The following is a 27,694-nucleotide window of genomic DNA, read 5'->3' as shown; positions in this document are numbered from 1 at the left end:
GGAAAAGCTTTTATAAAGTTTCCAGAGAGAGATATTAAAGCCTGGTGCTTAGGTACTAGTTCAGCACATGGCCACATGCCAGGATTGTGCCTTTGGCCCAGCAGAAATTTGTTCTAATAATACATTATCCTCCAGGAAAACAATTGGTCATGACATAACAGCAGGACTTTATTTTTATGTTAAGGAAATATGTACATTTGTATGGTTTGTTCCATTCACACGAGAGACCCAAATAAGTCCTTGCACCTTTTGTGAGGTTACAAAAGCAGAGGTAGGCATAGGGCTCGAAATTCTTCCCAAGCTATCGCAGCTACGTGCTGTCTTTAGGAGTCTAAAGCAGGGAGCTCTGAGCTGCCAGAAATGCCATCCTTTGGAGGGCAGAGAAAGGAGAGATTCAGAGCATCCCGATGCATGGGTGTCTGGTGTTAACTCAGTCGCCTGACCAAATTCCAGAAACTCCAGTTAGAGATAGCCTAAACACGTTTTACATCTTCCACCCAAGGCTCTGTTTTGTTTCAGGGACTCCTTTAAGTTGCTGCACATTGCTGAAGGGATAGATGTTGTCTTTCAGCCCTCTTGGTTGTTTTGCCAAAATAGACGAGGGAACCTTGCCTATGCCAGCGTATCGATGCAGATTTGAAATAACAGCTAAGAGTCTTTGAATTTAAAGGCCTTTTATAAATGTGAGCTTATATCACTGGAACCATTAATTCTGTGGTTGAATTTTGTAACAATTCCTTGAGCGCTGCAAAAATGAAGCCAATAGGTCACCTTGAAATAATTCGTTTACCTGTAATCATGTCACAGTTCTACATCTGCTTTGAACAGCTTAAATAGGTGATTTTTAAATGAAGTTTATCTTCTTAAAAATTTAAGGAAGCTAAAACTTTGCTTTTTATAGTTATTTCAAACGCATGCAGGACTGTATCGTGGCAGAGTGATGGATCACGAGCAACTTGCGCTCTGTTCCATATCAGTGATCTTACACAGTAGGCAATCCACAGGTAATCTGTCATATTCAGGAGAAACAAAATGTGGGCCATGCAGATACCCCCTAAAGGTTACAGAGCATGTTCAAAATTCAGTTCAACAATAGTAAGATACTGCGTAAAAAGGTCCCACTGGACATAACACGACATAGAGGACAGGATGCTGAAACCCACAGGAGACAGAAGACCTGGCCAGACCTGTAGGGAGCTCTGCCAGAAGAAGTTGGCTTGCATGAGCAAGGCTTTCAGTATTGCAGTTTGTTTGATTGCATTGAATTTTTCTTCTTTGTGCACCCGCAGCCTAAAGGCAGAGCTGTGGAGAGAGAGAAATTTATTTTTTTGAAGAATTCAGTTGCTGGCTGGTGTGACCTGCCCCACATTGCTCCCTGGCTCCAATCAGAGCTCCTGGCTGCTGGAGATTTAGTGCCTGCTTGATTGATGTCAGGCTGGTGTAATCTGGAACATAATAGGCAAGGTTATCAAATTGCAGCTCTTGAATACCTAAACTCTTAAAAATCTAGAAGGTATTTAACAGGCTATTAAATATTTTATTGACAGGATTCATCTATATTTGCTGTTTTCAGCCCCCTCATTAGCAATGCTTGTGCGTGATACTGCCAGGTGCAGTAAATCCCACCTCCCTTCGCACAGTGTAAATCAATCACGTCAGTGACAGCATTTGCTGGGACTCTTTCCTCGCAGAATTTTGCCAGGATAATTCAGTCCCTGCTGGGGAGGAGGGTCAGCGGTGGTATCGCAGGCTGCTGCCGTCAGCCTCCCTGAGCTGCGGTAGTGCAGCGAGAGATGTCTTCAAAGTACAGGCATTTTGGAAGGAGCCTTGTATAGGGGAGGAGGATGTTGTGGGCTGTTTTTCTTTCATAACCTGTCACCTGCTATAGTGAAGATCTGTAAGAAAAAGCAACAAACGCCTGATGGGTTTGTTCAGCCCGGTGCTGGGACGGCCGGGCTCTGGGCGCCATCGTGTGTTAGAGATGGAGCCGTGGCTGCCTTCAACTTCCAGAGGCGTATTTTTAATTCCAAGACCTTAAGTGTCAGGGAGACCTTAGTGTACGCCTAAAGTGTTTAACAAGCAAGACCATTTAAGTCTAAATGAAGGGTAACTGTCCTAATCAGGTGCTTTTGTGGCAGTTCACCACCCTTGAAAGAGTGAATTTAAAATCAGTCCTGCTAACTGAACCCTGTTACTCATGTCCCGTATTCATTGAAAAAGCAGAAAACTCTGACAGGTTTCCAGTTGATTTACCTTCTTTTCCTTCCCTTCTTTCTTCTTTTTTTTGTCTCTTGCATCCTCCCCATGTTTGCTTTGCTCTGATCTCTGATGATGCCCCTTCCCTTCTGTTTTCTCTGAATAGCCCATCCATGCATTTACAGCCTGTCATCTTCACATTTATTCCACAGCTCATATATTCATTGATTTTGCATTTGTATTCAGCTGGGGCTGATCTGATGCACTTCTCTTTCAGCTTACATGAAACGGCGACACAGCTCCGTTAGTGACAGTCAGTCTTGTGAGTCCTCATCCGCTGGCATAGACTACAGCCAGGGGGCCAGCCCGCAGCCACAGCATCAGCTGAAGAAGCCCCGGGTGGTGCTGGCACCAGAAGAGAAGGAAGCTCTGAAACGAGCCTACCAGCAAAAGCCATACCCATCACCAAAAACCATTGAGGAACTGGCTACGCAGCTCAACTTGAAAACCAGCACCGTGATCAACTGGTTCCACAATTACAGGTACGAGATCTCCCAGGGGCCCTACTCATAAAGTATTTATTTTATTTGCTTTGGCAGGGTGCTACTTTCCTTCAGCAGACTGTGTCTGCTTCTGCTAGCACTGAGCAGTTGTACAAAATGAACAGTTTTGACAGCAGGGAGGTTCTAACAGCAATGCTAATGCTCCAGACTAATTTTAAGTCATCCCTGAGGAATAGCAATATTCACATACTGATGTAAGAAGTGCTTTTAAACACAAGTCTTGCTTTTGGGGTGGGCATTGATCTAGAGATGTCCACTGCTGTGTTGAATATTTATAAATCCCATTGCTATAAGCAAGACTGGTCTTTTTTACTTTCATATACAGACACACACAGACACACACTCGTGTATATATATATACATAGAGGTGTGTGTTGTGCATCTTATGTCTGGGTCACTTGGCAGAGATTGCTTGAAACTGTCCTCTGCTGGATGGTATCAGAATTGCACTGGTTTTATTGTACATTTTTCCAGCATAAGAGCAAAAAGAGGATTTTTCTTCTAGGTCTTGGGTCACTGAGCTCTGAAAATAGGCATGATGTGTGTGGTATTTCTGGGAAGCTTGCACAGCCATGAAGGACAGAGAACCGATAACCCTGAAGTCAGATGTTGCCACAGATTTATTTTGTTATTATGATTAAATCATTGAGTCCCACTGAAACGAAATAAGATGTTGGTCTGTTTAGTTCCTTTTTCATATTAGAGGGAACCTTCTCAACATTTGAACAGCTGAAGTAGGTTTTGGCCTAGAGACACCAATAAAAAGAAACAATGCTGGAATGGCATGTGAGACTTAGAAGGATTTGAATAAACATATTTTCAGCTGTGCTTGGGATTGGGAATCTTAATTAGTTCAGCAGACTTTTCTCCAAGAAATTTGTTCTAATGAATATTAAACAGGTACAGTTAAGATACCAGGTTTAATGCCATTCTGCTCCTTCACTCAGAGCCAGTAATGTTCCTAATTATTCTAACAGCAGCTTGCTAAACTTGTTTGTTTTCAGAAAACTGCTAACATTTAACGGGTATTTTCTGCTTTAGCCCTTCTCAGCTTTTCACAGGGAAGTTGCTGAAGCAGAAGAAGAATAGTTTAATGAGATATCTCAGAAATATTATGTACAATAGTAAAATAATGTTTATAGTAAACAATATAAAATTTAAAAATTATAACCAACGAGTAATCATATTTACAGTGAATTTCATTGACTTGAATTCGCTACAGATGCAGCCTCTTTCACTGCTCAGAGTTCTCCAAACACAGGCCTCTATTCCAATTCCCACTTCTAGGCAATTATACACAAGTTGGAGGAATGCCTATGAAAATATGTTCGCTTGGGCCTGACAGCAAAATGTGCTGTTCTCACTTACGCAGACGAGTGCGGGAGCACTGGTGGCATGTGTCATCTTCCTCATTATCATGAGATCTCCTGCTCAGGCGTGCTGTGAGAAAGCGTGACAAGTCATGATTGATCAGCGTGTTTAGCCACACGAAGCTATACGTTAATGTAGACTAGGTGCTGACAGTTGTATACAAAATAAAAAACGTATAAACAAGGTGCTATAAGTTTTTGGGTAGCACCAGCTTCACAGCACTGAGTGATCTGGACCTGCTCCCAGATGTGCTTCTGCTGATTCTCTAGGCCTTTAAAGGGATGGCATAAACCTGTTTGGAGCAGCACTGAAAACCAAACCATATGCCTGTTCTGTTCCTTAGTACAGTAACTGTCTTAACTTTTGTGCATGAAGTACTCTTAAATCATTTGCAGGACATGGCAAAAGAGGTACAAGTTACAAGCTCTGCTAGGGGAACAGGGTCAGACTGCTCTGCAGCTCGGGTGTTGTACGTAATGGGTAGTCTTTCTCCTCTTCATCTTCTTCAGGCCACACGATTTTATTTCTCTCTTTTAAACTCTTCCCTCAACCATTGCTCTTCCAAACTGAAGACTCTTTATACAGAAGCAGTTCCATCCCTCAGACCATGTAGCTGTTCTGTAATGCTAGTTTTTCTTTAAAGAAGCTTTACATGAGGGAGGGACAGATTTGGACATGTTAGTCTCCATTCTCTTGGGAATCCCGTTACAGTGATGCTTTTCTTCTGGGATTCAGCCCAAACCTCACTTTCCAAGGGACGTTGCTACAACACAATCTAGTTTTATATCTACCAGATGGAAAGTCAGCAATAGCATTTATCAGCCACAGTAGAAGAAACTTGAAAAAAGTCCTCAGCAGGCAAAGAAGTAATCCACTTCAGAATATAAATAGGTATAAAGGATTTTGCTGCATTTCCAAACTTGTCCCAGTCTTTTGCTTTGCATCCGTAGCAATTGTAGAGCTTTGGAAACAAAAAACATAAGAATATATCTTGAATTAATACTTGCATTAATGAAGCACTTACAGGACACATCAGTCTAATGCTCTGTTATCTAAGGAGCTCACTTAGAAGAGCGAGTAGGAAATGGGAATTTCAATCCAACTTCATGTGGTGAAACTGGCACAGAGACTCAGTAAGGTCATGGGGATGATACTACAGAAGCATCAGGAACTGAAATCAACTTTCCTGAATTGTAATCTAGTGCTCTTGGATCCTAAATTTTGTTGCTCTTACTATGGGTATATTTTTCAGTGAACTGTAGCATTGTGCTTGGTTGGATGAGTTCCAGGAGTTGTGTAAAGGCTTGTACAGGGAACTTCAAATCTCTGATATTTTGAGTTACACTGACAAATGCCAACAGGATGTGTTGGTGTCGAGGCCAACACCTTCCACGGATAGGAACACTCTCAAATTTCCTAGCTGCTGTAACCAGTTCTTCTTTACAATAGGGACTTAATATGAAATTAGTCAGGAGCCAGGTTAGATTTCAGAAGCAGTGGGTTGGATGTGAATTAGAAGGATTTCCACAGACACTGAACCTGTATTCTCTAGGGCAGTGGTCAGTTATTCAATGAGCGTGTCATCATTCTGTATCTTGCTGGAGTTGAGGTATTTTAAATGCTATGCGGGCATGAAGCTCTTACCCGTTTCCTCTCCTGACTTGGTGAATGTTACAGAAGCAGCATGTTCTGTATTGGCATCCATGCAGGGAGATTGTAGGCATGAACACAGCCTGATAATCCAGGATGCATGCAACTAATGGTAATAGAAAATTAATGCTAGCACCTGTGGTCTGCTGTTAGGTGTATAATATTCTCCTAGGGAAAATTGCAGACCCCCTAAATCCTTCAAAAGTGTAGAGTCAGCAAGTACTGCTGAAATAGTCTGTTGCATTTCAAGCAAGTCAATAATATCATTAGCTTCAAAAGCAGTATTCAGATGGTGTTTTGCATTCATCACATTTTTTTCCATTGTGTGCTGTTTTCTGTAGCAAGATCAGGGATAAATGAAAAATTCTTACAAGCCATCTGTGTTGGGACGGTGTTTTACTTGTCATCTGCAAGACCCTTAGCAATTCTCCCTGGTTAAAACCAAAATTGTTGCTTCCAGTCTGACAGATAAAGTTCTGCTAAACTCTCCCTTTGTAGTTTCGTCCTTGATCACAGGTCTTTGAGGCTGCAGACTGGGACCTGAACAGTGTTCGTAAGCTTTTACTGCTGATGGGGTGCTACAGAGAAAGAGTTGACTAGACCCTAAGATGTTTTTTCATAAACTGTTCAGTTGTGCTTGGGAGGATCATGGAAAATCCTAAGCAGAGAAGGAAGAAGGAAGGACCTAAGTTAAATGGCATAGGCAGTGTGTTTATGGGATTATTACATGCTTCCAGAAACAGGAGGCACAAGGTGAAACACCAAGTAGTTTTAGCCACACATGGAGTGTATTAATTCCCTTGAAATGCACTGCTTGCCTTGTCACTATTCATGTTCTGAAATCGATTTTTTAAATAAAAAATAAGACAGAAGTCAGAGTAGCTTCTAGACTGACAACCTGTCAGAAGGCTGTGCTTCCCCGGAGGGGTTTCACAACGATGAACTTTCTTTCATCTTGGTTTCTCCTTGGTGGCTGTTTTTTCTCGATTTTTCTTTTCCTTGTTTCTTTTTTGTTTAAACAGATTGTGGTTCATTTTTTAGTAAAGTCTGGATTCTTTTTCATTTATAAGCTATTTTCCACTGGATCTACTAGAAATATATTCATATTTTTTAAAATCATCCCTTCTGGGGTCCAGTGTATTGTAAAGTTTCATGTTCCTGATGTCAGACATCCTGTGGGAATAGGAGACTGCAGAGCCTTTCATCTCTGTCCATGAAACCAAGTCCAGAGCTGTAAAAATTCAGCATAAAATTATGAATGTTACTTCATTTGAAATCATAAAGGAAAAACACTCTCTCGTTGGGTTTTCGCAAATCATATTATTACGAATTGATTATCCACATAACGTTTATGTTTTTGCTTTGTTCCATAATGTCTGCTCTGGTTATTAAAACGGGTAGTCATTACCATAAGTATGCTGGTTAAGGTCAGATGGGTCACTCTCAAAAACTAAGCACTGAACACGTTACCAGAAACGGTATTCTGCTGAAAGCCCTGGGTTTGACCAACCTTCCGCCCACCGTGTTTCGGAGGAGTCCAAGTTTTGCAGCCTGGGTCCTTCCATGCACAGCAGGCTTAGAAGTGGGTGTGTGGCCAGGGAGAACAAAATTAAGAGCATCTTGACAATATTTCACATTCTTCCGAACGCCTTTTGCGCCAGTCCTTTGAATTGGAGCATGTGAGCTCTCACCACCCCAGCTTGTTGCAGCTGTCCTGTAGCCAAGGCAAACTGGCTTCTTAGGGAAGGGCGTTGCAAGTTTTTGGTGTCGGTACCCTGGGAAGGTGCGTGTTACGTGGCAGCGAGGCTTTGCGTGGCCACCAGCAGCCTCACCATCCCTTTCCTCTGTCTCCTAGGTCTCGCATCCGCCGGGAGCTGTTCATCGAGGAGATCCAAGCGGGAAGCCAGAGCCAGGCCGGGTCGAGCGATTCTCCTTCGGCGAGAAGCAGCAGAGCCGCTCACAGCTCGGAGGGAGACAGCTGCGATGGCGTGGACGCGGAAGGCCCACCTGAAGGAAAGCCGAGCGGTCCGGAGGCGGACGAGTACAGCAATGCAACCACAAAGTCTCAGGGAGGGCAAGCGGAGTCGGCTCTGGAAGCGGGGGAAGAGGCACTGCCTGGCGCCAGGCCTTCGGAGAGAGCGGAGCCGTTCCTCTTGGGAGCGGAGAGCCTGGAGGACACCGATGACGAGGGCAGGCTCAAAGCGCCGCGCCAGAGCTCTCCAGCGGGGTCTCAGCGTTCAGGAGAAGCTCTGGAGACACTGCCCAACTCCGCCACGGAAGGGGATGCCTCTACCTCAGCTGCCTCCACCTCAGTCCTTACAGGGGAGAGCTCCTACAAGTCAAAAGAAAGTTCAGAGAAAATCTCCAGCGTGCCAAGTACGAGTTCGACGCCGGCCGCAGGCTCGCAGAAAGCCAACTCTCTCCAGAGCTTGTTCAGCTTCTCCGAGGCCGCGAGCTCCAGGAACACGCGAGACAGCTCCTTGAGGAAAAAGAAAGCAGCAAACTTGAACAACATAATCCACCGCTTGGAGAAGGCCGCGAGTCGAGAAGAGGCTGTCGAGTGGGAGTTTTGAGATTAAAACTCACCCAACTCTGGAGAGCTGGGAAGTGAAACTGGACCTCTACTGGTTTTATTGTGTTGCGCACTTAACCGCCCTGCGGGCCACAGGGCAAAAACGCCATAGGCCAAGGTGCATATAGAAAACAAAAGGAGCGTTAAGCCCAATTTATGTTTGTGTTTTCGAGGAAGAAAACTGAAATGTGTAGTCGAGCTTTTTTGTACCCTGAAGTGTTTTTATTATTGCCCTAAGTGATTTCCACAATTTCTGGAATAACTCATACAGCTTTGCCTTGTGCCCTCCTCTTTGGTGTGGGCTTTAAAAAAAAAGAAAAACGTTTAAAAAAAAAATCAAACCCACATATTAAAAGGGGGCTTTTTATCTGCCATCTAATGGCTACAGAGCGATAATACACTATTATCTTCTTAAACCAGGAAAAAAGGGGAGATTTTTCAAAAAAAAAGAAAAAAAAAAAGAAAGTTTTTTGTAGCTGTTCAGTTGCCACTAAGAGATTGCACAGTCAACCGACTCTAAACACACTAGTTTGGATTCCTACATATTTTCAAGAAAAGAAAAGAATCTTGTTGTTTGAAACTTTGAATTAAAAAAAAAGAAAAAACACATTTACTCCACATATTTTTTAACAAAACAAAAAAAAAGTCACATCAGGAAAATATCTTAATTTGTGGTAGCTGACTTAGTGTTTTCTTGTAAGTGAAATAGAATATTGACACGTAGTGCACATTGTTTCATAGCTTTAACTGATTCTGGTCTTTTGCAGACCAGAATTTGTTTAATACACTCCATTTTAGGCCAAATCAGGACAAAAAAAAATCTGAATCTAGGTATTTTATAATCTGCTTTTTAACCTCTAACCACAGAGCACGCTGATCAGACCTCATATCTAGGAGGTTTAGGAGACAACTTAGAAACAGCATGTACTTGATCATTTCACTTGGTTCGTAGTGTACAGGATTTCCTTTCAGTAAAGTCAGATAGCTCAAAAAAACGTTGGCCAGTAACATTTCAGCCTGCTACTTCGGGGACGTATTCTGTAACCCGAAATGTTCAGCTTACCTGGAACCGATGAAAGCGTAGTTCATGTGTACGACTGCTGTCACACACCACTAAGAGGGGACTGGAGCTGCCTCAGATAGAGAAGTTTTCCTGCTGTAGGTGGCCATTTACTGACTCTCTTCCCACCACAAGCACTGATTTTAAATATGTTTTAGTTGTGGGAAGCTTATTTTTTATGTGGAAAAATAGTACATGGCAATGACCAGACGGGCTCTTACCAGGATGGAAGCAGCCCAAACTCCAAACCAAAACGTTCATGCTCTCGAGTCCCAGTCTAGCCCATTCTGCCCTGCAGAAATACAGCCTTTTGCCATTTTTTTATGCACAGGTTAGGGCTGATCAAAGTACAAATCAAATTCTAACTTGTCTCTAACTCCTCCTGTTGTCTATATGTATATGCGTGAGCATAGAGGTGCGTGGAAGGATGTGTGTGTGTGAGTGTGTGCGTGCAATTTTATACGTCTGTGTATTTTCTTACGTACTTGTGCACACATAGAGTGCATTACTGCCACCTTTTTTCAATAAGCTGTTTTATCAGTTATGGCTTCTACAAGTTTGCTAATTTAGACTCCTTTATTGCCATATCTTTAAAACTAACAATAGATGATTTCGGAATATATATATATATATAAATATATATATATATAATTTTTTTTTGCTTATTTATAGGTGCTGTATTTTATTATCTGATTGTTAGGAAGGGATGAAAGGGGGCAAATATTCTTTAGAGGGATAGACTGCCGGCAGTATTGGGTATAATTTACAAGATGTAGTTGTCATACTGTATATTATTGATTGAAGACTTTTTGACCGTATTGTGTATCATTGAACTTTTGTCTTAGGTCAGCATCTTTTTGATGACACTTTAATGGTGCATTCATTACTTCTTAAGTTTAATTAATATTACTTTTCTGATTTTGGGGGAGGGAGGGATGGGGAGAGGAGTTCCGACTTTAAAGGTATGTTCCCAATATTACACCTCAGTGTGCTTGTATTAATTCATTAGTAGGATTTTTGACTGTAAGATGTGAAACCACATTTCTTGCATGATGTTTTAGAACTTATGTATTTCATTTACAGTCTCTTAACATGCAACAGCAGCACTTAGCGCAAGTTTCACAAATTAAGAATCAGTACACTAAAATCAATCCTTTTCATGATTAAGAAAAGAAGGCTCTAGGAGGCTGAAAGGCAGGGATTTGTTTCCTCTTTTTACTGCTAGCTGTTTCAGGGTACCTCCTTGGGTATTGGGGACTTGTGATGCAAAACTAAAATCGAGGAACAGAGAGAGCAACGGCCCCTTTCTGTGATGAGCTGAGGAGATGGTCTGTAATAGCAAACACCGGTGTGTGACAGCCCGTACTGGAAGCGATTTTGGCTTCTTATCTGGAGTGCAGTTAGTCCACGGGAATGGCCAGCGAGGGAAATAACGTGGTGAAGCAAAGTGTTACCTCTCTGTATCTGTACAATGGTCTGGTTTGACGTAAAAAGCACAGCTCCATCTATAAATGCGCGTCCTGGTAAAAGTACGCCTACCTTAATACAAGTCATAACAAGATGCGTCTTCAGCCATGAAGCAAAACTTCTGACGAGAAGACAGAGATATTTTATGTTCTGAATTTTTGTCTTTATTGTTCGGTTCAGGTTGTGTTGTGGTTGTTTGTTTCTTTAGGTAATTCTAGGCAGTACATTTGCCGGTCTGTTTCTACTGTCCTTGTCTGCTGATTTGAGATCCAGGTGCTTGATGCAGTCAAGTGGTTACTCTCAGCTTTCTCGATAGGGAGGTTTTGTGGGTTTTTTTCTGTTTGATCATTTTTTTAAATTAATATTCCCCAAACTGTTCTTGTGCCTGTGTCGATATAATTGCATTCCATAATGCTTACTGAGAGCTCTTGCTGCATTATCCGACAGCAGAACTGTATTCACAGGTTGAACACAAATGCAGCATTTAAGGTCGATCTCTCTTCTTAATAAGCAATACGTAAGTGCCTTGAAACTTGTATCTTTTTTTTTTTTCCTGTTTGTTTTTAGATTGCTTTTCAGGTTTCCACTAGTTCTTTAGGGTTCTTTAGCATCTGCCCAGTTTTTAATGCTATAATGGTTTTTAAAATGCATATCTGTAGCTTGCCCTAGAGGAAATTTTTCTGTTATAACACTAACTGTTAATTCTAAGCTCCATTATTACATTTGAATCATGTAATTTTGCTGGATAAAGACAGCATTCACAAGTCAGAAGTCACTCCATCCTGCCAAGGGTTGTCATTGGCATCTATTATAAAATTAATCAAATCAAATGCTGTCAGTATTTCCTATATTTTTGGCACTTTATTAATGGCTTAGCTCCTTTTGTTGTTTCATATTTAATGATCTGCGTTGAATGTGGATTAGCCTGCTGAGATGCTGTGGGGGCAGCCCGGCCGCCCCGCTGGGCGTCACTCGGGGTCCCTTGGTGAGCGCCTCGTTCAGGGCACGGGCAGACGGACACCCTCAGACCGAGCTCGTAGAGTTGAAGTGATGCTCCCAGCTGTTTGTTCCCGATTTTTAGCCAAGGTCACAGCTGCTTTTCTGTTCCATTGGAAAGCAAAACGGATTAGCTTGAACTACTGCTGAGATTCTCTTGTTGGAGATGAGCTACCTACTGGCTTTCCGAACGGGCAGAGACCTCCCTGGTTCAGAGACTTAACTTCAGCAACACTGAAAGATTTTAGCTGTATTTCTGTTCTTGCGCGGCATTTGAAAGTAACGCTTTTAGGAAAAAATATGTATTGGAGTAACTTTTTTTTTTACGTGATTAACAGAAAAGGGCAAAAAAGTTGCAGGAGAAGAAATGCCAGAGAGTAGCACTGGGGCTTTTTATGTTCTTCGGTCACTGCGCGGGAAGGCGAGCGGTGTTACAGAGGCACAGGGGACCTGGGGCTCGTCCCATGGCATGGTCATTTTGCAGAGCACGGAGCCTGGGAGCAGAGCACTCACTGATGACATTTCTTCTCCCAATGGATGAAAGCACAGATAGTTTTCAGAAAAGCTGTAATGCCAGAGTCTATTTTGTTCTGATTTGTTTCTCGAGGTTCTTTAAAAATAGTTTTATTTTCTCTTTCTATATCGAGTTCTATCCTCTTCTAAAGCTGTGGATGAAGGGCCCAGGCTATTTTAACAAAAATACCTTTATATTGCAGCAAAAAATTGTCGTTTTTCTTTCTGGATGGTTAGGAAAGGCAAAAGGTGTAATACTTGTTTAGGTAAAAGTAAGGGAAGAGTATCCCTTGGCAGAGGGGTCATCCAGTGTGATTTTCAATGCACTTCTGTATTTGAGGATACAAATTTCAGATGACAGGATTGCACATTACGATTGGCAGAAATGGTTCTAGTTAAAGTTGTTGTTGATGCCGTAAAATTCGACCATTTTATTTATTCATCTCTAAAATGTCTCTAAATAGAGCCACGTTTTAAAGGAACCTTTATCAGTGCACTCTGTCTTTATCATGAATTAGTGAATATTCAGTAAAAAACTCTTTGCTGTAATAAGAAAGATCAGTCATATAGTTAAAGAGAAAAATATATATTTACATGTGCCTTTCTCATTAGGTGAAAGATCCTCACATTAGTTTTATCAAACTTGTTCATATGGGAATGGTGTAGAGAAGGGGGTTAATGAATACGACAAGTCTATGCAATATTCTCTATCCAATTACTTAAAAGTTGCTGGTTTTCAGTCCTTTAATGGGAGTAATAGTTAGCTATAGAGGTGCATCATTCTGATGGTAACTCAAATTAGAAAGGTGATACATTTACCTAAATTAGGGTGAGGGAGATCTGACAAAGTAATATACTGAAATAATGGAAAATGGTAACAGTGATTACAGTCCCCACTAGCACAGTTGCAGTCAGAAGTCTGTCGTTTTCCATCTTAAAATTACTAATTCCAAGTATTCTTAAAACTTATAGGAAACAAAAATGCTTCTGGCAAAAACAGGGCTGGTTAGAAACAGGAAAAAATAATATTTTGACCATGTATAAATTATGAGAGTACATGAAAAAAAAACCGTTGGTTTTGGATACTTCCTTGCACTTAAATCCAAATCAGTTTATTTAAACTTAAATGTTGCAGTAATCTGGACTAGTGCCTTTAGCAAGGTTGCAAAGAGATCAGAAATCTTACTTAGCAATTTGTTGCAAGCTGAAAGAAAAGCAGTTTGTTGCATGCAGATGGAGGGCACTATTTTTGCTTCATTTGTGTCTTTTTAACATGTGAGTTTCTTAAACTCTCTCTTCTTACTTCTTGACTCTGTACATATCCTAGAGTGTTTTCTGTCCTAGAGCCACCCTGTGTGGCTGAGTCCTGTGCTGTGAGTGTTTCTTGAAGACTATCAGAGACACAGGAGAAGAGAAGTTGGTTCTTACGTGGGGGGGGAGGGTGATTTCACATTCACTAAAACCAAATCATGTCTTTCCCGGGAGTGAATTGGGTTTTGACCCTGCTGAGACAATTTGCTCATATCTTCTTACTCCTAAATGTGACTCACGCAGACAAAACAGCTGTAAAGCAGTACTCAGTTCACACATACATTGGCCTGCTGCATTCCCCTTGCACTTTCTGTTGCCCCACTACTTGAACATCAACATTTTCTTCCTTTGTGTTGCATATACAATCAACTTATTAAAAAGAAAAAAGAGAGAATTTAAAAATTCTGTACAAAAAAAATATATATATTATTTTTTTTCCAGCGGTTTAAAATCTTGCTGGATGGTTTTGAATTGCAAGGAGAATCTCTGGCTTGGAAAGCACAAGATCTAAGTTTCTTTTCTGGCTTAACCTTCTCAGTTTGAGAAGTGACCTAGTGGTCCCTGTCTCCTTCACGTATGCGTTTGAGCTCTGAAATGTAGAAATATTATTTCACAAATAAGTTCTTTCCTCCCCGTCCCTTTTGTGGGATGTATTGACTATGCCATATGTAAAATATAGTTAATAATGAACTTTAAAGCAAGACAAGCCCTTTATGCTATGCCTAGGGACTAATCCTACATGACCAGGTCATGTACCCTACCCCGTTAATATGCAAGGTTATAAAGTTTCTATGCTCTGAAGGTGAAATTTATCCTTTTGGAGAAGGTTAGCATTAGGCCTGTGCACTTAAGTTTTTAAAAAAGCCTTAAAATAGGTGTGTGAGTGGTGCCATCTCTCTCCTCAGGGATGATTTTCCCCCCAGTCCAGTGGTACTGTGGCATACGGGATGCAAGTTGTTAGTTGTAAGGTCATTTCCCAGCTGAACAAAGTCTTTCATTGAAGTTTTATTAGTGAGAACCTCTGGTACAGCCAACGACCAAGGGCACCCACTTTGCCCACAACCTCTGTGTCAAACCCCAAACCCTTGGCTGTCCAGGGAAGCGTGCATTGCTACAACTAGTTTATGAATGAGAAAAAAATGGTCTGATGCACAGGGTTGGTTTTTCATTACTAGTCACAAACATGTTGAGACACAAAAGTGCTTTAAAAGGGAATGTCCCCTTTTAAAAAATTAATGAGATTATTGTATTTTTCCTTGTCCAGCTATTCTACAAAGGGCAATTTCTGCCATTGTTCAGGCTTGCTTTACTCGTGTGATGCTAGTAGAAGGGTTTTGCCACAGTTCTGTTATTTCTTATGACCAAAACCGTTGGTTTCGTAGTATCGTTTCTGGTTGTCTGTTGAAACAGACACATGCCAAGAATGACTGAATTCCTGACCATAGCAAAATAACATAGGAAACAGTACAGCTAAAGTAGATGGCTAAAGTCCCCACAATATCACGTCTTTGACTTTCTGTTTGATTCTTAGAGACACTTGTACGACGTAGTACAATCTTCATCCAAAGATCCATGGAAGTGGAGAGTCAGGCCAGGAGTTCCCTGCTGCTTCGGTGACACACTTGCTTGTGGCATAGTTACTGTGTAATTCTGTGGTAATGTTCATAACAGCACCATCTCTCTGTTGGTAACAGGAATCATGGCATTAAGTCGTGTTACATCTTCTGTCGATGCGGGTAATGAATATGCATTTTTAGGAGTTGTTAAGTGTGTGTATGTACATGATTCCAGTATGGGAAGCCCCCTCTATGTATAGTATTTACATGCTTGGTCTCGGTGGGGCAGTAGAATTGCTACAGCCAGAACCATGAAATCATTTGGGGCATAGGTGAGTGGAGGCTTAAAACTACGCTGTATCTTAATGCATAGCATGCTATTTTCCCATTTGTCAGATCTAAGTTCCGTGTTGTAAATGCAGGATTATCCATCTGAGAGGTCGGATTTCTTGAGATATGCAGGTTCAGCTAACCTGGGGAGGGAGAAGATCATGTTCAGAATACATAAAAATAATTCCGAGGGTCTGAGATGTGCAAAAGCCAGGTAATTTGAAATTAAGGGTCAAACTTTGTCTGTAACATCCCGTAACAGTTGGTGTGAGGGTTTTGCTATGATGTGGCCTAGGAGAAGTTAATATGCTAGATAGCTGCACAAGTAAATTATACTCTGCTGTATTTATGTACAGTGGGAAGATGGAGAGTAAAGAATTTTGCCATGTATTTAAACAATTGCAAAAACCACTGATCGGTAAATTTAGCCAAGTAACAAATACAAGCAAGTGGTTTGTTCTTGCTTTCCCTGAGCTGAATATTCAAGTATTCTTGGGAATGAGATTGAAATTCTCTACTTCACAGTTCCTCTTGGAAGCCAAGTGCTGTGTTTTCAAGAGAAGAACTAAAGCTTGGCACTTGACTCGCTCTGAAGTACAATCCTATCTCCAAGTAACTAAAAAAAAAATGTTTTCTACAATCAGTCCTTCAGTCAGACTTCTCTGGCTTTTGTTAGTTTACATTAGACCCTTAGTACTATTTTGATGTATTATTTATGTGAGTAAATTATTACTAGCTTTAAAAGTGTTTCCAAAGTACCTAGTTACCTCTGGATGCTGGTACAGGCTCTGCTGCGAGTGCTTGAGCATCTGGCTCCTAAAGGAGACGTGTGGGGAATAAGCAAGGTCACCTCTGTGTCGTCCTTTTCTTTTTCCTTGAGCAGGGCTTCCATTTCCTTTCACCTCCTTAGGAGGTGGGGATCATGGAAAGGTCTTTTATGGGGGAAAGAGGTTAGTTTAGTTCGAAATGGTTTTATTTTAATTCAACAGGCATGTCATCAAAATCCTGTACGTTACTGCATTTCCCATTAAGTTTTTAGTTCTCGCTACTTTCCTAAAATGTAGTCTTTAACAAACTTTCTATACTTGGAAAGCTATGTGCCTTATTTTCTAATCTCTTCGTGGAGAATAATCTAAAGCACAGTGATCTAGATCGCAGCATTCACAGCTTTTCACTTGGGTGGGGGGAAAGCAAGCGCCAACCAAGGAGCACTTGCGTGGCCCAGCGTTAGTTGCCCCCTTGCTACTGAGCACTTCAAACACTGTGCGTTAAGTCTTTGTGCAATAGAAATTCTCACTCTGCGTCTGGAGGCCCCGTCCACTGAACCCAGGCGAGCGCAAGCACTGGTTTAGAGAAATCGGGTTCCTGACGAACAGCCCTGCCTGGCTTGGCTCCAGCAGCACGGAGGGTACAGGCTTCGAAAGCCCAGCATTGCCCGGTGGCGTTAACGCTCCCAAGGCCCGTGCTGTGCCCGCAGGTCTGTCCGCGTTCAGGAACCGCTCATGGGCTCCAGCCCTCGCTAACTGCTACGTGTCCTTCGTGCCGTTGGGAATCCATGCTGTCTGTCTTGTCTTCAGGGCTGGCTGTGGGGGCCGAGGCACTGTAGGGTCAGTCCCGTCGCGTTGGGTCTGGCGAAGCTCGGGCTTCCTCCCACCTGCATCCTCAGCCCTCAGCAGCACTTCTGTGTCACGCTCCAAGCTTGCTCTCTCTACAGCATCATAAGGTGAAATATATAAAGGCGGTTTGTAATTAGGAAAACAATCTAACATTTCCTATTTATGAGATTAATTTTAACAGTTTCTTTTTTTTTTGAGGTTTGTTTTTATTTGATACAAACACAACAGGAGTATACATATCCCGTGAGCAGACACTGGAGAAAGTTGGATGGAGTGGGGTGCTGTCAGCTCGTATCCATATCATTGTGCCCCTGTTGTGTTTCCTAGAGCAATCATTTTTTTTAAAAAAAAAAAAGTATTTTATCTAAATGCCTAATAAATAATATTATTTAAATAGTTTTAAAATAATTTAGGACTGAGAATAAGAAGCCTCAGTTGTGAGAGAAGAGACTTAAAATATACAGAGAGAGAAAATACCCTTAGCCTCCTAGAGCCTCTACTGAGAATTTCATGAAGATGCAGTGCCCCTTTGTCAAAGTCCATTGTGATTTACTCGCGTGTTAATTTAAAATGAGAGACTGGTTTCCTGTGATGTTCATCTTTGTTGGCATATGTTTGAATTTCTGAATTCAAAGCTGATTTTCTTCTCATTCGAAGTTGGTCAAGATTTAAAACAAAAAAAAAAATAATAAAAAAAAAAATCCAAAAAAAAGGAAAAAAAAGAAAAAAAAAACACCTGGTGCAGCAGCAACTTTTCCTGGTGTGAACTCTGGAAATGCACGTTGTAAATTGATCTTTGTCACGGAGGAGTTGTTTAAGTTTTCTTGCGGTGTGGAAACACGTTCAGACAGGCTGTCCCTGGCTAGGTAACACGTCACGAGTGAGCGGGAGAAAAGCTGCAGAAGCAAAAATGAAAACCGTTGCGCTAGAAATTCCCCCTGCTTGCGGCGGGGGAGCGCGTGTCTGCACGAGGGACGAGGGACGGGGCAGAGGGCCACCGGTGAGCACCGAGCTGGCCGGCCCCACGGTAAGACCTTACGGTGGGCAAAGGGGGAAGGTGCTGAGCTAGTTGCAGGGCACATCACCACTTCTGTGGATTTGGAAGCAAATTTGCACTTTGCCTTTCGAGGGTGTCCCACTAAAAACCATCAGATGCATTTCCCACGCGAGGTTTTTTTTTTCCTTTGACGTAGTCTGAAAGAAAAGAAAAAAAGGCCCTATGGTAACAATTGGATAACCTCAGCAAAGAAAAAGCTTGTTCCTGTCAGAATACTCTATGCATTTCTGTGTTGCAAAGCGTTTTCTGCCGTTCCTTTCACAAAAGCGGGCACTGTGCGCCCCACTCGCTGGAAATGCTCCGCGAATGTCAAATGTACGAATTTGGACGTTAATTCCAAAGCAGATGGAGGCTGGCTGGGGTGGGGGGGATTTCTTTTTTTTTTTTTTTTTAATTGTTTCCCTCATGTCCCTTTTCATTTTTTATTAAAAAAATTAACTCTTTGCATTTGTGCAATAACTACTTGCCATGATAATGGGCAGACCTTTGAAATGCCCCGACTACTAACACAGCACAAGATGAACTCAAACAGAAAGTGGTGTACTTTTTCCTGAGAACTTTTTTTTTTTTAAATAATAAGCTCAGTTTTTACCCCAGTGTATTGTGGTGTCTTACATTTTTAGCAGTATTTTATATTTTTTCTGTAACGCACTAAGTCTTAGATGTTTTTAGAGCTTGTTTGTTATATTCACAATCACAGATTAAAAAAAAAAAGATCCTCACAAAGACCCAATTGACCAAAAAAGTGTCATTTTTTGTACAAGTAGCTTTGAGAAGCCCACATTGTGTTGCTGTGACTCATCTTTTGTAACATTTTATTTCTTGGTATTTGTTTAAACATAAAAAGTAAGAGTTTATATGGCTGGCAGTAGCAGGGAAGCGCTCCCTCCGTCAGCAGAATGGCATTGTTTCTTCTGTCTTTGTTTGGTTAGCCATATAATGTTTGTTCTCAGCACTGTACAACGGTCCCTATATGATATGGAGAAGCAATATCACTGTATGAAACTCACACGATGTATTATTATTATTATTATTCACTAGCACCCTAGGTGTGATAATTGAAGTAAATATCTTTTATACAAACACAATTACGTGTGGGCTGTCTTTATTAAGGTGAGACCTGAGTCCAAGCAGCAAACATTTACATTGGTGTTCTGACTCTGTCAGTAATGTCCAGGGGAATGAAGGGGCTGGATTCGGTGGGGATTTGTGTTTACCATGGGGACAAAAATGTACATCCCGTGTATCAGTTTCTGAGGGGAGAAGGGAGTTGTTTTCAATACTTTCTTTAAGTGTTGGACTTCCAAAACGTATCCTTTTTCAGTGAAATTCAAGTGTTGTCAGTGAGAGGTGCACACCCAGCTTCACGGGCAGAAAAGATGTGTTTTGAGTCTGAGACTGCAAGGGGGATTGTGCTGAGCACCAGAACAATATTATTAGCTAATTAAAAAACAGACAAAAAACAGATTAAAGAAATTGAGGTCAGAAGCGCTTGACATTCAAAAATGAAAATGGATACTTGGCTCACTCTTTATTTTTACAGATACTTTATCTAAAGATGAATTCATCTTTTAGTGCCTTGTAAGATGTTGTTCCTTTAAATATACTGAGTCGTTACAGAGAATTTAAAGTTTGGTCTTGGTAAAGAACTGATATTTTAACCCATCAGTTGAATTACATTTTAAAAAAACAGTAGAATAAACCTCTAGCTTGAATACTCTGGTTTTCAGGTAGCGTGTGTGTGTGTGCGTGCCTGTGTACTGCTCTTTTACCTGGCCTGCTGTGTCTGCTTTTTGAATTGTGTTTTTTGAATTGGAATTTATTTTGAAGGAACTAAGTTTACTTTGTCTCTTCCTTAACTGCATTAGGTATGCACATTTCCTATGTATTTTTTGCACCAGGCTGTAAGCACATTTGCTATGTCCTAGGCTGTTTCCTACAGAGTAGGACATGCTCAGTGTTGCGGGAGGAGTTTTGGAAGCCCAAGTCGGAAATCTGCTATAGTTTTATCCCAAATGTCAAGCTAGCTATCCTGGAGATCGGGTAGCTGGGACGGGCTTTCCCCACATGCTCCCTTCCCTCCAGGTACTGCAGGGACCCAGCCAGCTGGTTTCACTCTCAGCCCCGTGGCGCAGCGTCGGGTGCTTGCTTTTGCTCTCCCTCTTTGCCATCTTGAGCTTTGAAAAATCCTGCAGGAGTGGGTCACTTTAAAATGGATCGAACGTACTGTATAATGCCTTCATTCCTTTGTAAACATGTGCTTTCTGTTTTTGAAATGTCTGACAGGTTGTTCCACAGGTTGTAAAGGTCCTGGGCTTAACACTTGTTTTTCCTAGTGCTTAATGACCAGTCACACTGTTGATTGCTATAAGTGGCATTGTCTTGTATAATTTTATCCTAATCGCTTTAAGCTTGATGCTGAACACCTACACTTTTATAGTGTTATGACTCAAGTTGGTTAATCTGCATATTTATAAGTCACACTTTTCTTTAGGTATGGCGGTATTGGCACTGACGTACTAAAACCATGTTATCATTAAAAGATGCCTTATACTTGTGAAAGCACAGACCTGGTAGTGAAGAAGGTGGAGGGGGTTTGGTGTAGCTCAGAATCATGCACCCAGTATAAAACCAGACTGACCTCTTCAGCTTGCATCTTCAGAAGTTTATTTCTGGAAACTCAGAGGGTAACCAAAACCACAGGGACGCATCTCAGAAGTCAGGAGCAGATACCTGGGGTATTCCATGGAGGTAGCTGAATCTTAAGCCACAGCTTCATTTGGTAGCCCCTCAGAAGGATGTTGAAAAGCCCTTTTCAGAAGGAGAAGCATGCGGTGCATGATCCCACAGGCACTTCATGTCAGCACTGTGGCATGCCTGGGTGTCAATAATGTTTCAGCTGGTCGATAGCTGCTTCTGGAATTAGGTGCTGTAGCAAGGGTGAGATTTTATACTACAAGCATTTGCTGAGTTAATGGGAGAAAGCCTGGTTTGTAGTGTCCTTACGTACGGGACTAAGTTAGCACCAGGGGAGCAGATCGGGGCCACAGGTACTGCCCATGGGCCTGCTCCTGCCCTGCAGCCAGCCAGAGGCGGTCTGGCTTTCCATGACAAGGGGACATCCCAGCAGGTGAGGGCCATGCAAACAGCTGGCGTGGTGCTCTTGGGCCCCACTAATTTCCATTTCAAGCTGCTATCATTTTCTCCTAAGTGTTTCTGTTTTAATGGAAGTGCTGAAGAAATTGTGTACTTGCCAACAGAGGGCTTCAGAAAACATGATTTGATTATAGTAAAGCATTTTATTTTCTTTTTGCTCCAAGCTATGGGAAACTGATAAGAAAATTCAAACTGTTTTCTTGAACTCTTCCTAGTTACCCATGTAATTATCTTAGTACCCTTGGAAAGAAGCCGCTCCTCTATGAAATCTCTCTCCTTACAGGGTGAATTTATTAAGTGGCACTGTGTTTCTTTTCTGGGGGCTGTTTATTTTGGAGTGGCTGGGCCAGGAGGAAGAGAAGGAGAAATCCCTCAACCCTTCCCTTCCCGTCAGGCCCTCAAAATTCCAGAGACATGGTAAAAGGAAAGGGGGAAAAGGAGGGGAGGGAGCAGAAATCATGCCTGCAACTCCTCCCCCAGCAGCTGGCAGAGAAAGGCCAGGAGCTGGCGAACAGCTCCTTAATGACAGCCCAGGGGCATCAAAATGATCCATCCCTCAAAGTGTGGGGCCCCGCAATTTTTCAGGAGCCATTTTTCCCCCAGGCCTTTAGGTTTGTGCCCCTCTGTGTGCAGGGAGAGGTGGGCGTTGTGGCTGGCCAACTCGGGCCAGGCCACGGAGCAGTGTAGAGGAGGCCGCCTTGTTTTGCTTCGTTACCCAGAAATCAGGCCTTGGGCCATGAGGTGCTGTGAGGCGGGCCCTCATCTCACTCCTCTTGCTCTTCCCCAAAGTTACCTTCACAGTTGTGTCTAAGGGCACTGATGAAGTCTGCAAGGGAGTCTCCTCCCGTGTAGTGAGCATAGCAGGTCGGGTGAAGGGCCTTTTCCCTGTGCTCCCAACCCTTTGTCACCTGGGCAGAAGAGTTCTCAGACTTCGTCCTCAGGCTGTTAGGTGTGATCTGCTTCCTACTGTCCCTATTTTTATTGTCTTTTTGACAGTACATGGAAGTAAAAATAAGGTTTGTTCTTCTTGCCTTGGCTAGTTCCAGTCCTGGCCCTTGCCAGCCAGGTCTGCGCACCTTCTGCATGCAGCCCCAGAGGACATCGCTGAAGGTTCTTGATGTCTTCTCCTGCAGCCTCTGCCTCTGAAGAGCAATCATTGCACTTCATCCTTGGAGCTTTCCCAGGGCTGGTAACAGTGGCTAAAGATAAGGTAGATGGTGCCTAGGAGTTTCATGTGGCTTTTAGAGATGTCATCATCCCTTTCTTTTTGTCATCTTTTTTCTTTTTTGTTCCTTTTGAGAAAATGTGCAAATCTTGTGGCAGGTACAGAGGTGATAAACGAGGACAGCCTGATTGCTTCTGGTAAGCAAAACTGCAGGCCAAGATGATTCCCAGACTAACACGATCTGGGCACGCTGGCTACTACAGGTGCTCTCAGAGTTGACTGAACTTTCTTCCCTCTGGAGATCTCTAGAGAGGTTACTTCAAAATGTCCCAAAAGACCAATCCTTGTGTGACTTCTGTAGTGATGGGCTTTCTGGAGCACTTGACTTGCATCTCCGCTATCTTTATTCACTCTTAGGAGATTCTTGGAAAAATATACACCCTTCGGGTGATGGTGGTGTTCCTTCTTTGCTTTAGGAGGTGAGGTGGACCTCAGGAAACAGCTTGGCTGGGCTCCTCTGCTCCAAGCTGCTCATTAGCATTTACTTCTGAGCAATTTGCACCACAGAGGACCCACTAGATTTGAGAGGCAGGGCTCTGACGCCTTGCAGTAAAGAAATGTTAAATCATCCCTGCCTTCTTATCCTGTTTCTCGGCCTGCTGACAGCTCACAACAACAGCAGCTCCAAGGAAGAGACTTTGCATAAAGTTAAGACCAAATAAATGGTCCCCATGCAACTGTGGACCATGCAGAAATGTTGTCCCACACTACAGAAAGGCCAAGATGGAACTGGAACTGTTGAGGTGTAAGACATGAAAAGGCCTTCAACAAGACACTATTGTGAGAAGGATTTTGGCTGTGATCTTTTGTTCCTTGGCATCTTCATAGACCAGAAGAGGACACAGAAAATCATCCAGGACAGAATCTGCAACATATGGACACCGCCCTCTCATCCCTTCAGCTACAAAACGCAGGGTCAAGTCATCTCCCTGTGACTCGCCTGGAAGGGGAGCAGGACTTTGGGCAATAATAGTACTGTCTTTTTCAGACTTCCTTAAAAGCCAAATGCCAAGTATTTTAAAAGCCTGAAATTGTGCCTTAATTTATGTATAAACCTGGGAGCTCTGGCATCAGGTAGAAGAGGAGCTGAGACTTTGTTGGCTTAGAAATTTTCATGGGAGACAAATGCCAAAAAGCCTTAGCATCTGTTTCTGCATGGGTAGTAATGACTATTTCAACTTCTGAGTAACTGTCCTCAGCAACCCGGTCATTAACCAGAGCGGCCCAACGCAGGGAAAGGCTGAGCGAGCTGGAAAAATCAAAGGACCCAGCTCCTGCTGCTTTTTTTGGATCTCGCGCCTCGTCCTGGCGCACTCAGACACCAGTGTTTGTGTTGAGCGAGTCTCCGGCTTTGAGCCTGGGTTTCTCAGCCTTAAAGTCAAGGCAGTCCAAGACTTGGTTATCTTACCATCATCTTCCTTCCAGTCAATAAAATAGGCTTAAAACCTTTGAAGTACTGGATTTCAATGCACTACAGTTGACTTCTGAGGGTAGATTTCAAAGAAAGCTTCAAGCATGCCACATCATTTCTCTTCTTGTTTTCTTATATTTTTACAGTTATGTAAATCCAAGGAGGCCAGACAGTAACAGAGGCAGATTAAAAAGTTACCACGAGGCAAATGAGGGTGTGAACGTGCAGAGCATCAGCTAATTTGCAATAACTGCCCATGTGTGTGCTCCTACCCTGCAGATCCCTTCAGCAATATCACTTACCTCTCATTTCCTTCGGGCTAAGAGGATTCACATGAGCAGTTACTGCAGTCTCTTGGATGTGTAGCAAGTTACAGCCTATCTCACCCCAAGGTGATTTATTCATCTGTCTGTATCCTCAGTAATCAAGCCACCATCTTATGGAAAGATTGCCTCTCATTTATTTATGTCTGGCCTTATAACTTCAAACTAAGTTGCTAGTATGTCTTAATTCTCTCCATCTGTGAAAACAGATGCTGTTTATTTTGGATGATTTGCCAAGGGAGTCCGATTGCTGGGGCTTGTTACAGGAGTCAAAGTTGCTGTTGCTCTGTGGCAGCGCTGGGCTCGCTGGCTTCGGGCGCTCCTGAAGAGCCCCTGCATCTGCCGGGCCTGGAGCTGCCCGCAGCGAGCTGCAGAGCCTGGCGCCTCAGGACTTTTCCTCGATATTTGCTACAAGGATTTTCACTTGCAGCTCCTGGAGGCACGCGAGATTGGCCGTGTTATCCAAAATGGAAGTGTGAGAGGCATCTAAATCTTTTATTCTCAACTTAGGACCGTTTGTTTTCTCTCTGCTTGAGACGCCGCACGGCCTGTCTGCATGGACACTTTGCGTCTTTCCAGAAGCACGCATCTCTTGGCAGTGTCACCTGTGGCTAAGCTCCTCAGGAGGCTGGACCTACAGGAGATTGCACCAGACAGATATTGTATTTAGAGCATATGGACTCAGACAAGGCTCTTTTTAATCCCTCATTCGGTTTTGGTCAGGATATGATGCATTTCAAGAGCCTTATCAATATTATTCTTCCTTCCACAAAACCATTCTTTTGCAAAGGGCAAGTTCATTGCAGAGGGCCTCATCACCTTCCCCACTGGGGTTAGGTATTTCATCAGGTCAGATGCTGAGTGATGCAGAAAAGAAATCAGAAGTCTCCCTTCACCTATCCTGGGGGAGCTGTGGCATGGCAGAAAGATCTGAAGATCCAGCAGCTGAGAGATGAAGAGGGGAAGGCAATCAGGGTAATCAGGCAGAAAGGGGACCTGGGCTTTCCCATCCTTGCATCATATGTCTTCATGATTTTATTCTAGTGTCTGCTTACTGTAAGCTCTGTTCAGTACCTCTGTTCTGTGCTACTTCATAAGTTTCTTGACAGCAACAGGGACCCTCGCAGCTTCTCCAGGTCAGTTGTGCAGGCTGTGTGGGAGGAGGCCTGTGGCTGACGGTTTGCTGAGAGGTGCTTCTCTTCGAGTCCAGGATTCCCAGGATGGTCCTGCAGGGCTGCGGTGCTCAGGTGGTAGCCTAAGTTCAGCGGCAGGGAACCAGAGGTTCATGGATTTGCTCAGACCCCAAGTTTGTGTCAGCAGAATTTCTGGGAGCATGGTTACAGAGACACCATGAAACTCTTTAATGACCAATGTGTTACTGGCCAGCCAGGCCAGATGAAAGCTCAGGACTTCTGGATCAGCGTCACGGAGGTTTTGGATTAGGAAAACCATGTCCCAGAAGGTTCCAGTTCACCCAGCCAACTGCTGATACCATCGCTAGTGCCCCATGCAAAACCCAGTCCAGCTCCCATGTGCTCGGCCACCTTGCCACGGACCCCAGGAAGGTATAAGAAGGGTTTCAGCACTACTGCCGCCTCGGGTACTTGCTTTCTGGGTATCGGGTGGAGCTGGCAAGGAACAACCAGACCTCCCAGTGCGGCACCAGGCAGGGCTGGTGACTTCTGCCCGCACCGGGCCGTCCAGTTGCTGCATGTCAATGCTTTTATTCGTAAAGCCATGTCAGGGCGAGGCCTGGCACGTTGGAGATGACTTCTCTCTTGCCTGAAAAGTCAAGGACGAAGAATTTTGAGGATAAAGATACAGGGTTTTAAAATGCCGGTTTCCTCAGGTCTGTCACCTGCTTTGTCTCATTATCTTCTGCAGCACCAGTCCGTCCTCCACAGCGTTTGAGGTATTTGCACATGTGAAGGGTCAGAGCCAGGAGGAGACAAAGGCAGATGCTCTTTGCTCAGCCTTGAAGCCTGGCGTGACCTGGGGAATGCCTGCTGCTGCTGGAGGGGAGTGCTGGTGGCCTCTGCCCTTCCGAGCAGAGAAAGTTGTGATTTAAAAAGCTGCAAAGAAAGATACTAGGGCAGGGGGGTCAGAGGAGGCTCCATGCACTTCTGTATTAGACGTGGTTCCTGTCTTTTCTGTTTTCATGGCCCATTTGTGGAAGAGTGGCCAAAGCCTTGGAAGTGAACCCTGGGGGAGGAAGGACACAACTTTTCTTTTTGAGTGGGAGACGAGTTTCTGTGCTGACCTTTTGCTCTCCTAAGCAAACTGTGAAACTCACCCCATGCACCCCAGAAGCAAAATGACCATTTCAGAGAGAAACCAGGGAGCTGGGCACCAGGGCTGGGTCTTGCAGAGGGGTCTGGGGCAGGGTCCTTGCCCCGCTCGGGCACGGTGCACCCGCAGCACCATCGGCCCCGTGCGTGCCAACTGGGGCTGCCTTCCGCAGCGCTGGGCCCCACTGGGCTCCCAGCTTTGGCTAGGGAGAGCTTCCCAATTACATTTTAATGCAATTTTAAGAGACAGTCAATTAAATAATTAACCGTAGGGGAGAGGTTTTCTTCTTTCCAAATCTTGTTAATGCAAGCATTTCGCATCAGGCCACCCATGCTTTGGGAGCGCGGGGTGTTCCCCATTGCTTGCGGAACACTGACCTCCGGTGGGGCTGCTCGGCTAGTGCAGCTGCCGGGGGGCTGCGCAGGGCTTTTTGCCCGGGCCTCCAAAAAGCAAACATGCAAGGGGAAAAGACGAAAAAAATAAAATAAAATAGTGCGTTGTATCTGAGGCATGTGACCTCTCCCTTTCCCTGAAGACAAGCTCGGTCCCTTATGGATAACGCAAGAATCGCTTTCTGGAGAAAAAGGGGAAAAAATTGCACTGGCACAGCTTGTGTTTTGCAGGAAAGCAGCGGTTGCTTGGGCATGATTTCATCCGAGCCCCATCGCTGGTACCCTGAGCCCAAATCCACCAGCATCTGCAGGGCATCGACCCAGCCCCTTGCAAGGACCCCGACCTACAGCTGGTTTTGGGGCTGGCAGGATCGGTGGTGGTGCCAGCACGGAGCTGCACGCCTCACACCTTCCCTCTCAAGTCTTGGGTATGGGCAGGCGACCCCCGGGCACGGCCCTGCCCTTGCCCCCCAGCACGGCACTGCCTTCGCTGCCTGGCTGCTGATAAAGGAGGGGTTTTGCCTCCCAGCTGCCTGGAATCCAGGCTGATAATTACAGCAGGAATTATCAGGGAGGGACTGGCACGGCTGGGACCTGAGCTTTCACCCACCTGGAAATCCAGGCACCGAGGGACGTATCC

General features: G+C 43.6%; 1 protein-coding gene and 1 long non-coding RNA gene across 14 annotated transcripts in view; one reads left to right on the top strand and one right to left on the bottom strand.

The window, feature by feature from the left end:
• Positions 1-27,694, top strand: part of CUX1 (cut like homeobox 1) — a 268,600-nt gene that overhangs the window by 230,754 nt on the left and 10,152 nt on the right. For 12 of the 13 annotated variants that reach the window (XM_083806176.1, XM_083806175.1, XM_083806173.1 and 9 more), the window contains 2 exons: positions 2,474-2,738; positions 7,636-19,346. The exons of the other annotated variant lie outside the window; for it this stretch is intronic. In XM_083806176.1, the coding sequence (XP_083662302.1) occupies positions 2,474-2,738; positions 7,636-8,353 (983 nt within the window). In that variant the 3' untranslated portion in view covers positions 8,354-19,346. Of the gene's footprint in view, positions 1-2,473; positions 2,739-7,635; positions 19,347-27,694 lie in introns of those variants that run through there. 13 annotated transcript variants of the gene reach the window in all.
• Positions 18,755-27,476, bottom strand: LOC310884415. Its single transcript, XR_014574202.1, has 2 exons — positions 24,353-27,476; positions 18,755-24,181 (listed from the first exon to the last, which is right to left on the bottom strand). It is a non-coding gene; the product is annotated as an uncharacterized lncRNA (long non-coding RNA).

This window comes from Anser anser (genome assembly GCF_964211835.1).
Source record: "Anser anser genome assembly, chromosome: 20".
Lineage (NCBI taxonomy): Eukaryota > Metazoa > Chordata > Aves > Anseriformes > Anatidae > Anser > Anser anser.
This window is presented reverse-complemented; position numbering and strand designations above follow the sequence as displayed.